This window comes from Pezoporus wallicus, unplaced genomic scaffold (genome assembly GCF_028554395.1).
Source record: "Pezoporus wallicus isolate ANWC-B61680 ecotype Strahan unplaced genomic scaffold, APGP_CSIRO_Pwel_v1 contig_10389, whole genome shotgun sequence".
Lineage (NCBI taxonomy): Eukaryota > Metazoa > Chordata > Aves > Psittaciformes > Psittacidae > Pezoporus > Pezoporus wallicus.
In genome coordinates, this window is record NW_026637666.1 from 1,016,879 (window position 1) to 1,031,865 (window position 14,987).

General features: G+C 39.0%; 1 protein-coding gene across 1 annotated transcript in view; it reads right to left on the reverse strand.

Annotated features, from left to right (window-relative positions):
* Window positions 1-14,987, reverse strand: part of MED13 (mediator complex subunit 13) — a 53,704-nt gene that overhangs the window by 13,096 nt on the left and 25,621 nt on the right. Inside the window, exons 4-15 of the mRNA XM_057407139.1 lie at window positions 13,816-13,961; window positions 12,873-13,070; window positions 11,817-12,011; window positions 10,826-10,988; window positions 10,409-10,519; window positions 7,751-8,434; window positions 4,142-4,358; window positions 3,112-3,196; window positions 2,684-2,805; window positions 1,417-1,507; window positions 1,013-1,227; window positions 369-565 (exon numbers count right to left, since the gene is read on the reverse strand). Of these exons, the coding sequence (XP_057263122.1) occupies window positions 369-565; window positions 1,013-1,227; window positions 1,417-1,507; window positions 2,684-2,805; window positions 3,112-3,196; window positions 4,142-4,358; window positions 7,751-8,434; window positions 10,409-10,519; window positions 10,826-10,988; window positions 11,817-12,011; window positions 12,873-13,070; window positions 13,816-13,961 (2,424 nt within the window). The remainder of the gene's footprint in view (window positions 1-368; window positions 566-1,012; window positions 1,228-1,416; window positions 1,508-2,683; window positions 2,806-3,111; window positions 3,197-4,141; window positions 4,359-7,750; window positions 8,435-10,408; window positions 10,520-10,825; window positions 10,989-11,816; window positions 12,012-12,872; window positions 13,071-13,815; window positions 13,962-14,987) is intronic.

The window sequence follows — 14,987 nt, forward strand, 5'->3', positions numbered from 1 at the left end:
ACCTACAACACCACCGCAAAAAACAAAGTCCCAAGTTTACATTTATCTTGATTGTTACCATCTTCATTACTTATTAAAACTGGACTTGCACCATTAAGCTTCCCCAAGAAACCTTTAAATGAGACAACGAATAAAACGTATGCACAGTTAAGAAGCTATTTGAGAAGATGGCTTCCTACAGTAAGGTTTAACCATAAGAGTAACCATAAGGATTATTCTAAAGGCTCTTGTCAGTTGTAGAAACACAGCTTGTCTTTAGAAATATGCCTCATTACAGAGTTACCAAAGAAAAATAGTTTAGGGGCACTTCTATAGTGTGGATAACTGACCACTTCCCAAAGCTTAAACATCTGTGGCACAGGTCATACCCATCTTTGATGAATGGCATGGCAGGTCCTGGAGGAAGTAAATCCAACTTTCCCACAGCCCAACTCTGGCGATAAATGCATTCCTCTGGCAGTTTGATGGGAGGAAGACACTGGCTGGGAAGCGTCTTCAGTGGTGCAAACATGGAGCATCCCACTAAAGCTTGACAATTCTCGGGTTTATAAACATACGAATAATCCTAAAAGTGAGACATGGTAAAACATCAGCATGGAAATCAGACCACTTGCACAATTAAAACACTTCTCAAAAAAATACGACTAAGTTCAAGCAGTGGTGCTTTAACAGTAAATCCTGATACAGCTGCAGAAGAGGAAGTTAGATGTATACACACGTTATTCGCAGCCATGGCTCTCCGAAAAGCAATATGCTAACACAAACAAGGAACTGCAATCACTCTAATGCATTCCTTCAGCTTACTAATGACTAATTGTGTATTACTCTTTCTTGACCTTTAAGTGGTAAAATACTATATACTACTTACTAGAATGTGCACCAGCTACCCCAGCATAATGCAGAACACAAGTTACAAATTGTACTTAATTTTCCACAGTTCCCATTCAGGATTAAGTAATAAACAGAACAATAATTATTAGAAACATTTATCAGGACTATCAGCACTGCCTACCTTTATTTCAGCAGGTTTGGGGCTGCAAAAACCCTCATCTACTTCAATTCTGAACTGAGCTCCCACACTGGAGCTATTCCCTTCAAGTACTGTTCCTCCAAGTGTAGTGTCCATACTGCCATATTCCTTATTATTCATGTTCATTGGAGAAAATCCCATAATATGTTGTTCCAGTGAAGGTGGAGTTGGATACATTTTATGGAGATCTGCAGTGCCTAGTTTCAGATTAGAAGGAGGCTTTAGAGCACAAAAACATCTGGAAGTGTTTCACATGTCTCAAAATTTCAGTAGGGCAAATGCAGCACATGTTCCCAAATTCCCACAACGTACTAGCAGTCAAATGTTTAGAGCTAGTACTCTGTTCAGGGTTGGGGGAAAACACCACCAAAACCAAATAAGCTTACTTATGCATGACAGTGGGTCTAGATTTCCTGCTTTTGCCTCTTTGCAGTTGGATTTGTCGTCAGTGCCATTCACTGTTCTTTTAGATCCAGGCTAAGAGAGAAAGGTAGTATTGTAATAAAATCACTTCAGACATGAACACATGCTTATATTTCCTGCTAACAGGATCTTTCCTGTGTAGTAGACATACAAAGATGAGGCTTTGGATAATATTTAGAAAAATTAAAATAAATCAGAAGCCCAGTGCTAGGTTACATTTGTCCTCCCTTAATACCTGTAACTCAGAGAATGCTCTCCCATCAAGTCACGATGCTATTAAAATGAAAGACTACTTGGAAAATAACGCTCAGCCTGTTAGCAGACAAATTAAAAAAAGCTAAGTAGGGCTGCCCACAATCTATCAGGAAAAACATACATGCTCCCAAAGCCATGCTAACGTTACTGGTGTTACCAATGAACAGGAATAGAAACACAAAAAACACAAATCCTGGAACAAGAAGTACAGGGAAGAAAAGCTGTTGAAATTAAAAGAACAAGAGATACATTTTACAATGTTTAGACAGTACCAGCAGCTATAGAAAATAAAGAGTCTTCATGTTTTAAGAGAAAATCTGCTTGCTTTATATAATGATGACCTTTGATGGCTATTAAGATCCTTCAGCCCTTACTCAGCTACAGCTCCCATTAAAGTTGATGAGCATTTTGTCTGGGTAAGGGGATTTAGGATTAAGCATGGAGCAAAGTACAGTTCGGGAAAGACAACTGATTACAAACAGTATTGAAATAGAGACTAGAAAGATAATGGATTCAGAGCCATCAGAGACTGCAAGAGAAACTGTTCCAAGATAATAGCTGCTGCAATGAGGCAACTTACTTGGCAGAATGTCCACGTGTTTAAATGCCTCTTTCAGAAGTTTTTGTTTTATTTTGGTATTACCTTTATAGACTAGTGAAACAGAACCTAGACCATATTAGAAAAGCACTAGTACCACTGCTGAACCTGTAAAACTATACCTAGAGGTATATTCAAGAGGCATATGCTGTCTAGATAGTAAGGATATAAGATCAAAAGCTTGTTTGTATCAAAAAATATGATGTATAAGTCAACTAGAACAGTACACCTGCTAAAGAGGAGCTACAGCACTTGCTTATGCGCATGTTTTGCAATCTCCTACAAATACCAAAAAAAAAAACCAAGCCCCTAAGAGACATACTTGTTCCTCACAGCTTTTTGTCTAGCAGCTGCCCTTGCTTTTGCACATCACTTACTGTTAGTTCATCTTCATCAGAATTGAAGAGATTGTCAAGGTCAGTATAGGAGACCACCAAGTCTGTTTCATGGAACAGGCTAGTTGATGCAGTGCGAGCATGAGCAGCAATACGTTGGGCATCTATAAAGCAAAACAGACATTAGAAAAACATGGGCAATATATATTCATTTAAAAAAATAAAGACATCTTAAGAACTATTTCCACAGCGGGGGTGGAACATTTGGATTTTATAGAGAACATTTATTTGCAAGGTGCAACCAAAAAAATGTGTTCCAGACACATTCATAATTCCAAAGGGACAAGGAAATGCAAACCATAAAGTAATATGTTAGTTACCTATTAAAATCTACTGAATATTCAAGAGATCATTAATATAGCCTAATTAAAAGAGGGGGAAAAATAAAAGATAAAAATAAGTTACTTTACCTTGCTTGACAGAAGGACTAAATAGAGACATAGCATCCTCTCCTTCATGGGATAGAACTGTAACACCAGATGTCCCATCCTCAGCCTATTACAAAGCAGGCAAACAAAAAAAAAAAAGTCCAAAAGTTTACTTAAATGAATTGGAAAGATGGGAGGCATTTTATCTCCCTGCGGAATTCTTGTATATATCAACTGTATCAAGTTCTCATTAGCCTTCTAGCTCAGCAAGGGTCTAGGGGGTCTGGTTAGCATTTGCTCAGAGAGAAGGAAACTCGGAATACAGACAATATGCCAGCCACACACAGGTGATGAGCATGGATAAGAACGTAAGTCGTAGATTTTGTGTTGGGGATAAACTTAAAAAGCAAGCAGTGGCTTCTTGCTCATCACCTTGCTGAAAAACACTTGCTATCAGATGCTGCACACTAATTATACTGGTTACTAAATGAAACTCTCGATACCAGGAGTGCATGCACCCGCAACTACTCCTAATAAGTAAATTTAATATACAGGCTCCCAATGCAGATACATTTTCTCCTTTTTTGGAGGGGGTACTTTTGCTTTAAGTTGGTACCAGCTAAAGTGAAGCCGGTAGGGGGAAAAGGGAAGGAAAAGTAATTAAATAAAATCTAAATTCACCGTGCAGGCAACTCGCCACAGTTCAGCTCACCTACCCCAAACCTTTCCACACATGGACAAAGCACTTGCCTCATTCCTCCTCTCTTCCCCAAGCACCTGCCATCACCCATTTCTACAGAAAGGCTAGAGAGATAGATTGATTTTTGTTCTGTTCCAGCAGTGTTCTCCCAGCATAAGCCATAAACCCTAATGCAATAACACCATCAGTGTGCCAAAAACATTTTAGGTGTAGCTAGAGGCATGCTGCATCATTTCATTGATCATTTCTGCTAGAATACAATTTTCTTTAATGTACTTCTAAATACACAGAGAAGGATTTAAATTATATTTGGTGACTAAAGCAATTTGTTTTAATCTCATCACCGATTTGTTTCCTCACTCCTTTACTCACCTTGTGTTTCTTCCCAGCTTCCCTCTCAATGTTCTGCCTATCTTTTTTACTGTCAGGGAATAAGAATTCCACATCACCATCAACAAAGGCATAAGGATCAATTTCAGGTTCCTGGTCAGCTTCCGTCGCTACTGCTGCTAGGTATTGGTTTTTACTCTGATACTTTTGCACCAGTTCATCTGAAACCTTTAGAGGTTTCCTACATTGCACCATTAATCTGCACAGAAAAAAAATAAAAATCACAGAATATTATTTGTCATTTATGATGTAGAAATACTTGAGCTAACACACAGCCTTTATAAGAACAACTTCATCTTCCCACTTTCTTCTATTCCACCCCAGTTTCAGAAAATTTGGGGAAAAAAAGATTAAATCATTAGTCATTTAATATAACCTCCTCACACACGTCAGATACAGCAGTGATTCATTCTGCCCATCTCTCCTCAAGCGCTGTCAATTCAGATAAAGATTAGTAATTTAGCCCAGGTCATAGCTGTCATTTATCATAAAGTACAAATGTATTAAACTATCTATATCCACTAAAAGGAACTCACCAGGTTAAAAACATTACTCATTGTCATGCCCCATCCATGTCCAAACAAATGATCAGAAAGAAGTGATTAAACCTGAATTCTTCTTTTTTTAAGAGCTTGATTTTACATATCCCAGTATACAAAAGGCACCATGTGAGAAAGGTATTCCTCCAAACAAGACAAGTATTTCAGGACTATCAGACTAATACAGGGATTTCTTCTTGCTCCAAGACCCCCCTCCTCCCAAGCAGCAACAGAATGACCAGCGAGAAGCATTTACAGAAATCTCGTGCATGAAATGAAAAAGGGGTGTTGCAAGAATACAGATGATAGAGGGATACCTCAAGTCCAAACAGAGGTTCTAACATGTCTATTCTTTCCCTTCTTGAGCCTCTGTCCAAAAGGAAATGGACATAAGAAACTGTCTCTCACATCTCGCAGGCCCTGGTTCTGACAGCCTATACACAGACACTAATCTGGAGTTTAGAATAAGATAGGCTTACATTTCTCCTCTGAGAGATCAGAAATAATGAAAAGCGTGATACAGAACAAGTCAAAGAGTTCAACCTTGAAATTCTGCACACAAAAAGGCGCAGTGATCCCTCAGAGCCCTCCTCGCTGCCTTGTACATCCCTGTCAACTACAGGTATGAGAAAGGACACAGAAACAGGTTTACTTTGTCAGGAGACTTCTTAGAAATAACCTCAGAACTAACACCGCTGTCAAATCCACCCATGCTGCTCATCCACTCTCAATAAAATCTTGCTTTAGGCATGACCACCACAGCACGACTGCCCCAGACAGCAGTGCAATATGGGTGGCTTTGTGTCAAACACCACTGGCACTTACGTGTGGAGTAGCACTCAATGGAGTTGAGAAGAAAAAAAGATGGGAATGACTTTCTATGAACAAGGAATTAAAACACCAGAAAAATATGTAACAAAAGTAAGTAGTGCTTTCCAGTATTTTTGACCACAGAGGGAGAGAAATTGTCAGATACTCAGGAGGGGAGGGAAGAGAGAAATACATTCAATGAGTTGTTAAATCAAACTAGAAGCCATACAAGGACAGACCGTGTCTTGGACAGAAAAAAGCAAGTTTTGAAGTAGAGCATATCTTTCTCTTTCTGGTTGGCTGAAATGAATTCAAGGCAAAAAAAGAATAGCACTAAAAATCCTATAAATGCACATCCTGAAAGAGTCAAGACGTGCACAGTGAACACAAAAGATATGGCTACAAAACTGTGTATGAGAACAGACCAACAGCTACAGCATATTTACTTCTTGTAGCTTTCCTACCTAGCAAAGTCAAGGTGACTGCCATCAGTGGCTTTCCACTGCCAGCAATGAAACAAAAATCAACATCAAATTTTAGTCTTGGGAGCAGCTACTTCAACTCTTGTACAAATTGAGTACACTGACTCTGAAAAAACAGCTTCAGTAATTTGATGCTGATCACATTAAGAGTCTCCTTCCACCTGAACAGGAAAAAGATAATTGGACCAAAGCAATCAACAGCAAGTGAGTTGAGAGAGGCAATTCTGGGGGCATTTGAGATGCATTTTTTAACCCTTGATCACATCCCCAAACCCAAGTTTGTCACCTCTGGATCCAGGTCCCAGTCCCATTCAGTTTAGAATGCTATGGACAGCCCTGTCAGCACCTGGAGCTTCCCATTACCATTCCCTTCCTACAGCACATCCTCACAAGGAAGCGCCATAAAAGGTGGATGACAGGAAGAATTTCTTAGGCAGTGCAACAGCAAAGAAGTCACAGCCAAGTGGTTTTCTTTTAGGTGTGTTGTTCTTATGTTTGGGAGGGTTTTAATTTTGTGGGGGGTCTGGGGTATTTTTGGTAGTGGTGGTGGCCTTTTAAGGAGAGTTTGGTTTTGATTTCACTGGTAGAAAAAAATCCGTGTTGATTTATTCTGCAGGAGAACAGAGCTCAAACCTAAGTTTTAACACGAAACCACCAGTGTTGCTTTTTTTCCTCCATTGCCTCGAAGCTCCATAATTTATTAACACTTAGGCAGCATGAGAAAAGTGACTAATTCAGCAGAGTAGAACATTCCCAAACCTGGTGCTAAATAACACAAGCTTTCAAGCATAAATTGTACTTATTCAACAACCCTCTTTTTTTAAAACAGTTACAGACTGCACATACGTTACTTCAATACATATCAGCTTACATTAAGATAATATTAAACAAGTAAATCAACATTCTCAGATACATTTCCTGTAGCTCAAAGGCTGAGGTTCTAACAAGGATCTAGTCTGAATGTCTCAATCTTCCTTCAAGTTAGATAAGCTTTGTTTAATGAATGAGGGTTTCTCATACAAGTCGAGGTCCACAAGCAGTAACAGGAGACACACTGGTCACTTGTTTTCTTTGAATGATAACATCAAATCTTTACGCTTTTTGAACACCATGGAGAGAATGCACCATGTGTGAGAACACCAGTTGACGTTACTGATTCCAAAGAGAAATTTGTCATATTAGAAAGTAGTTACAGCCTACATTAAAGTTAACACCTACCAGGAAACCAGGTTAGCTTCCTTATTCCTATCAGCTGTTTAAATACCAGCTCTTCTGAATAAAGAGCAGAACTGAGGTACAAGAAACTTCATTTTTAACAGAGTAAGTCTGCAGCTGAGACCATCCATGCTTTCTTCAAGTAATGAAGAAAGCAGATATTATAATGAGAAAATTACTGAGGGGGGAGTGGAAATGGACACTATAACTGTAAGTCCCAAATAGGCATAATTTGGCTACAGAATAATTTTACAGTAGAAAAATAAACTTCGTTGCCATCTGCTAAATCAGAGTTCTAATGAGAAAAAGCTGCAAAGTCTTACTACACACTTGACTGTGCTTCGTGCTCACATTTCACAAGTATTATCTCCTTGCATGCAGACAGCACAGACAGTTACGCTCACACACTCGGTGCTACTGCTCGAGCTGACGAGAACAACGTTCTGTTTTAGTGACAAGCTTGCTTATACTGAGAAACTGCTGCCTTTGGCCACTCGGTTTCCTCACTTTCTCATGTTATTACTATGATATTAAGCACTACTTACTCTGTAACTGATGTTAGGTTTTCCTGTCCAGCAGGTATTACTGGATCATCTCTCAACTTATCATTTGGAAGCTGAGGTGGTAAGAATTCCCCATCCTTTTTCTTTGGAACTTTATAATACTTCCAAGTAGTATCAGCTTCATCTTCCTCCAAATTCACTGCAGTACCAACATACATTGTAGGCTCTATAACTTCAGGAAATTGAGCTGGAAAAGGCTGAGACAAGCCATCGAGTCTGTCTTCCATTGTTTTTGTGGGAACCAAGGGGTCTGGTGTTGGCATCTGGTAGAAATGTTGACTCTGAGGAGTAGAAGGAGCTTTAGCTACCCCTTCATCAACTACGTCACACGGGTGAGGACTAAGTGGTGGTGGCTGAGGTGAGTTTGCCATTTCAGCGTTATGCATCTGAGGAGTCTTTGCTACATCATTAGTTCGGATATTTGAAAATCTCACTTGACTGTCTGGTGCAGTCATGACAAGCCTCTGACTTGCTGAATCTGCCTCCATGGCAACATCATCACTGATAGATACACGATGATGAAAAGGAGTCAAAGGGCGTTTCTGTGGCTTATCCCCTTTGTCTTGCTTCTCATTTGTCTTGTGCTTTGGAGCTGCTTGCTGTTGTTGGCCCACAGGTGGTGCCTGCCCCTGTTGACCTGAATTTCTTGGTTTGAGATTTTTGTGCCTGCAGAATTAATACAGGAAAAAATACTTCACATTAATCTTTCAAATATGCCTATCATGTTCCTTTTCACCAGATAAGAACCTGCTTCTAAGCCATTAAACAGCTGATTATAGAAGCCTGAAACTGATACCATTCTGAAGTGAAGCTGCTTCTTTCTGACCATAACTTAACTTGAATGACCCAAGTAGCACTGCAAGATTTTAGGACACCATTTAAAAAACTGGAAAAGCTGTCCTATGAGCAAAACACACACAATCCTCATAACTAAAGACAGTATTTTAACAGAAATAGTCAGTCACATGAACACGTTGTCACTTTTCTGCCAACACGGTAGAACAACGTATGAATTGGTGAATGACTTCCTGAATTCAGGCATCAATACTAACCAACCGTGCTGTCCAAGTCTGTAAGTTAAAGAGTGGAGAATTAACATCAAGAATCCAGAAGAGAAGCTCAGTCCTACAAAAGCTATTTCAAAGCTTTTGCAGCTATTTATTGACAAATTTAGCAAGTGTGGAAAAAAGAAAAACTCAGTGTCTCAACTGATTAATGCAGGTGTTTTGAAGTATAACTGCACTTGAACATTTTGTCTGGAAGTTCAAGATGAAAACTTTCCAGATCATCTGACAGAATGAGAGACATGAAATACCAAAGTCTAGAATGGAATGTTTATGATTAAGCTACTGCACTTAATGAACTGCACGTGCATCCTTAATGCCTGGTATTCTTTGCCACTCTTCCATTAGCAAAGTTAAGAAACATGCAACTTTTCAACTGAAAAAAAAAAAAACAGGATTAAGCAGGGGGAAAAAAAAAAGTAAGAGGTATTAAAATCTATTTTTACTTTTAATTCTCATACACGTACATGGTTTTCACTGCTTAGAATTCAATAAGGGGGTTTAATTCTTTGCAATTTCTCTTTAGGCAACTGCAGATTTCTAATACAAACCTCACACAGTTATTAATTGTTTTCTCTTAACAAGTGCTATCATACCTAAATTTTCCTTTAACAGAATATTTAATCCTCCTCCATCTCCCAGCTCGTCTGAGGACAAGTGTATTTCCAGTATTTCCACGGAATTTCAACCAACCATTTCAATAAAGGGGGAAAAAAATGTACTTCTTTCAAAATGTTACATCCTCCAGACATTAATTTTTAAGATGCCAATATTCATTGCAAAGTAATCAGTGTGACACTTAAATCAGAGAAAGTGTTTAAACCTTTGCAACACTTCAGTCACCTAAAGATTAGTATTCTGCCGTAAGTACAGTAATTGAGAGTTCACTGAAATTAATGTTTCCATTTATTTTAAACCCCTGCATTAACAGTCTGTGTCATTGCACAGTTTCAAAACAAAAGTCATAACAAAACCTGGAAGTTGAATTCAGACTTTCTCCCTGTGCTTTGACCCTTTCCCCCCACCTCCATCTAATACAAAAACACATACTGCCAACCACATCACAGAAAAGCAGTTTTATATACAAACATTCATGAAAACTTCACAAAAAAGTAAAGCAAGTTTGGGTTTCTTTCTCATATTCTTCTAGACACAATGCTACAGTCATCCTGCTCTTGATTAATAGCTTTCTCCCTTCAAGGCTGATGTCACAGCCCTGTAAAAAACGTTCTTAATTCCTAAATAAATAGGCATTCCCTTTCCACTGCTGCCCAAGAAAGTTGCCCAGAGATAGTTTCTACAGGCCTAAGGAATTCCAGCCCAAGACTCAAGAAAAGTCACTGAACTGCCAGCAGGTCAACTCCAGTGATTCACTTGAATAAAACCTCTGCATAATCTTATTGGGCAGAGTTTCAAGACCTACAATGACATTTAGGAGACGAGATACAAATTTTGTTACTGCTTCCTTACAAGCAGCTATTGCTTAATTACTCCTAAAGGACTCATCAGGAGCCCTCTCCTGAGCACTTCAATCTCAATGTACATTGTTGGACTGCAGGTTTGCCAAGTACTGTACCTTGAACAATTGCAATTTGTCCTCTGCGTGGCTTCAACAAAATCCCAGCATGCTATCTTTTCAGCTGTCTCTTCATCACACAAGCCATTTGAAGTAGCAGAATACTTCCTCCTATGATCCAATATGGGGAGAATTATTTGGGATCAACATATGTTCTTTCCTTATCTTCTGTCATACCTCAAGAGTGGTTTTGTGACACCAGATTCAGCAAAGAAACTCTGAATATCCTTTTACTAACATATTAAAATGAGAACTAAACAAACTACTACTTAGGAACAAATTAACTTCTTCAAAATGTTTTAGTACTAAGAGAAAGAATCTTCTACTAGCAGTCACCACGTCTTTAACAGAAGTACTTTCTGCAATGAATACACAAGATACCATGGGTATTTTTAGCTTCACAAAATGAGAACGTACTTGTTCTGTGCTCTGTTCATATTGCATTCTTGCCAAACTCTGTCCACCACTTGGTTGGCCAGCTTTCTAGGTATTTTGCCACCATGATGGCTGGTACTATCAGAGATGAATCCATCAGAAACTGAAGAGAACTTCACCCACTTCTGGGCAGATTGAGCATCAACTGGAAAGGAGGGGAAATAGTTTTAGGCAATGTGGCAATATGCTCACAACCACTATTACTCCTATTCAATCACCACAGGAACATCTTAGGAAGAAAAGTATCTTCTTAACTCAAATTAGGAAATCACGAATAAATAAAAAAATGCAGGTGTAGGAGCAGATTATTATAATATGTTTCCCTCCCAATGAAAATAAAAAAAAACCAAACCATCATACATGTTTAGAACTGGTCTTTATCTTCCAAGGAACTACAGACCTGAAGAAAATAACTTGAGCAAAGCTACCTGTTAGCAAATTTAACAGCATTATTATTTAAAAACCCCAAACAAACAAAAAAAAAGAAAGGTCAAACTAAGGTAACAGGAGACTTTGGGGAAAAAAACCAAAACCTCTTCTGCACAAGAACTGTATGCAAAGCCACATGAAACTATCAGTGAGCCTTACCCACTTTGACTGACTTTGACTTAGAGTGGCTTACCATGACCACTACTCTCACACAGTTCAGAGGGCTCACAGCCTTACTGGAAACCTAACTACAAACAGTCTTCCTTGCACTGGGAATAAGACCGAAAACATCACTTTGCTCTCTAATGGCTGATGACAACATTCAGTACAGAAGCGGTCCTGATTTCAGCAACTTACAAAAATGTTTAAGTTAATTTTGCACAAAACTGAACAATAAAAATTGGTTTTACTACAACAGACTTATGACTAAAGAAATATGATGTCAGCTGCACAAAGAACATCTGAATCCTTTCCAACCATTGCTAGGTTTAAAGGAGAAGCCATCAAAATGATTCCCCACATGCTGAAGCTGATTTGATAATACCTGTTTGAACTTCCTCTGGAGATGTCGGTGGAGTGAGAGTTACTGAAGACATGGCAGGATCTCTTGTGGAAGCAGGCACTTGGTGGACACCCAAGCAAGTCGTTGAACAGTGCGATGCCCCTACGGTACTAGGGGCAGGGATGTCTGTCTGGGGAACTAGAACGAAGCATGCTGGGTATACCATTCGCACACCAGCTGCAATAAAGAGCAAGTGCATTTTACAGCTGTTTACCAAAACTTTATGTTCAAAAATCATCAACAACTGGATCATTTTACCCATCACTCATAAGTTTACCTACCCTTTCTACCTACTAATTCATCATTCTTGGACAAAAACTATCTGTTGTCACCCTCATCATTACTTGATGGATTGTTTTATACAGAAGATTTGGGTGAATGAATGAAAATGGCTTTGTATTTACAGGCAAAGACAGCCCTGGTACCTAACATGCTACTGCTCGCTTCTATCATTTTGTTTTATAAACAAGACTGAGAATATCCTTTTTAGTACCACATAAAACTGACAAGATTCCCCTCCCCATCATCAGGGTCTCCAGCCATCATGGCAATACAAGCTTGTAACAGTCATTACAGAGAAATTATTACATTAGCTGACAAATCAAAGGTCAACAGCCCACAGGAGAGGAACAAACTACTGCATCCCAGGGGCTTAGAACAGCAGCAGATAAATGCTGTGCCCCAGTACATCAAGCTCTCCAGGACTGTGGGTTTGAAGACATCCCTGTTCCATTTGAATTTGCACAGAACCTGAAAGAGGTGCTTGTGATGCACCTCTGATGTCAATGGAGATAGCCTAGGGGGTTTTGATTATACTTTATGTATTTATTTTAAAAGCTATCTTGTTTCTCAGGGCACAAAGAAAAAACCTCCTCCTAACAGGTCTGCAAACCCCACTTTACATAGTCCTGAGCATTAAACAGAAAAGCCAGGAGACCAACAGCAGTTGGAAATAGTTACAAAAAGGAATAAAATGCATTCGGAATTGCAGACCGAACCACCCAGAATACTTCAGTAGAAGGTAGTGAGAGTACTAACCAACAAGGACTTCAACAGCAGCTAAAGAATCATCTTCCCAATCCATGTCTTCTTGTTTTTCCTCAGATCCCTCCTTCAAGTTGGATGTGACAGGATAGAATTGTTTCCATTCACCAATAAGCTTTTTTGTCGATGAATCAGAAAGCTTGAATGACTGCCCTGTGAGCGTGCCATTTAATCCAAAGGGACTTAGAATAACTAAAAAGATAAATAAAAATACATTGGAGAGTATGTCCAAACAAAATGCACTCTTCCTCACTGAAACAGTGTTACTGTTATTTCAGCCACACCAAATAACTTACCATTGTTAAGTCAAAACTGCACCCTACTCACGTTTTACTACACTGCAGAAGTTTTTGGTAATAGATACACATTGTTAAATGTATGTACCAGCATACAGGTGGGATAAAGAAATGCTATTGCAAATTCTGTCAGAGTTAAGCTGTTTCCTCATCCTTTCGTCCTGCTTGGTACAGTTACAACAATGTATACACAGGGAAGTAATCCATTTCATGTTTAGTCCTGTCCATATTAGGAAAGCACAGCTACTGGCAAATTGCATTCAAAAAGAACAAGTTTGGACACTGAGCATTAATAAACAAGGGCAGTGTGGTCATGCAGTAGGACTGACTTCCAATGCAAGTGTGTCTAAGGGAATGATCAAACAGCCCACGTTAGACTCAGGCCCCATCACTCCTTTGTCTTTGAGGACATAGCCTGCATCTGCTGGTGGAACCAAAGGAATTTACAGGAAAGGAAGAGCCAAACAAGAACAGGTAGGGAGAATGAATAGGTTAAGAATATTGAGTCAAAAATAGATTTCTAAAAGAGGGGACATTCGGACACCTCTTCTCCCCCTTCCATTCTTTGCCAGAAGTCTTCATTCTATGCAACTGGAAGCATTGATTCATTTTAATACCTGCTACTGACTGGCAAAACCTACCTTGAAAAGGGCTGTTTGACTGCTGGGCGAGAGTGAGGTGTTCTTCACTGAGCAGGTACACAGGTTGATGCTGACTGATCTCCACACTGGTGCAAACATTGCTATCTCCATGTAAGAAGAAGGTGAATGAGCAGGACAAGTGCTCGCTGGGTAAAGAGAAATGGGGAGGGTGCAGAGGGTGGAAGGGAGGGAAAAAATTCCTAAGTATAGAACCTCAAAGAAGTTGATGGCTTTCTCAACTAGTCTGAAGGCATTTCCTCCCAAGATATTTATTAATGAAGTAACCAAAAATCCCTTCTAAATCTAAATATGCTATCTAAATAGCAAGAGGTGCCAAATACATGTGCTAATACATATTGGAGTATTTACAAAATATTCCAGCATTAGAGACAAAACCAAAGATCAATCAGTTTGAAAACAACAGACACCAGGTTTCCAATCTCTTTAGACTCACACTTTATATTTTGAAGTCTGGATGAAATTTAAAATATAATATTTTGCAAGACAAAAAAATAAAAATTAACTCATTATTTTTATACCTATTTAAATTCTATGCAAATATTTCTGAGCATTATTAATTTTAGTGAGGTCATAGCTAGGTTTTCCTGCCACAAACCAACTAAGCAAAATTTATACTTTAAGCTTTATAGTTAGTATTAGCCATATTTAAAAGCAAGAAGAATGGCAACAGCTTTGAGAAGTGCTGGTTTTGGTTTTAAAAACCGAATCTTATATCCATGCTCCTGAAGCCAATCAAGTCACTAAAAATTAAATCCTGTATCTACACGAAAGGGAAGATAAAAATCAATTTAAGAAAAACCAAAATTCAAGTCATTGTTAAAGTCATTAAAGCAAGTATCGATGTTTAATGTCTGATGCTTCACTGATGCTTCTCTCAGTCCAAAGTGTTTGAGAAAAAACAAAATCAAACCAGTCCTGTACAGCAAGACACCTCAACAATAAACACACCTCCTTCATAAGGGGCAGGAATACAGCCGGAAGGCAAACCAGCAGTTCCCTGCCAGGCCACCACAGCACTGGTACATCTTCATACTCAGCTCCATCTGAAAACACTTTTTTCCCCTCCTTTTTAAAGGGGTTGGACAGGCACAGCCATTTTCAGTTGCACTAGCGACAGGTTCTCTCAAGTGTCTGCCAGACTAATACAATCC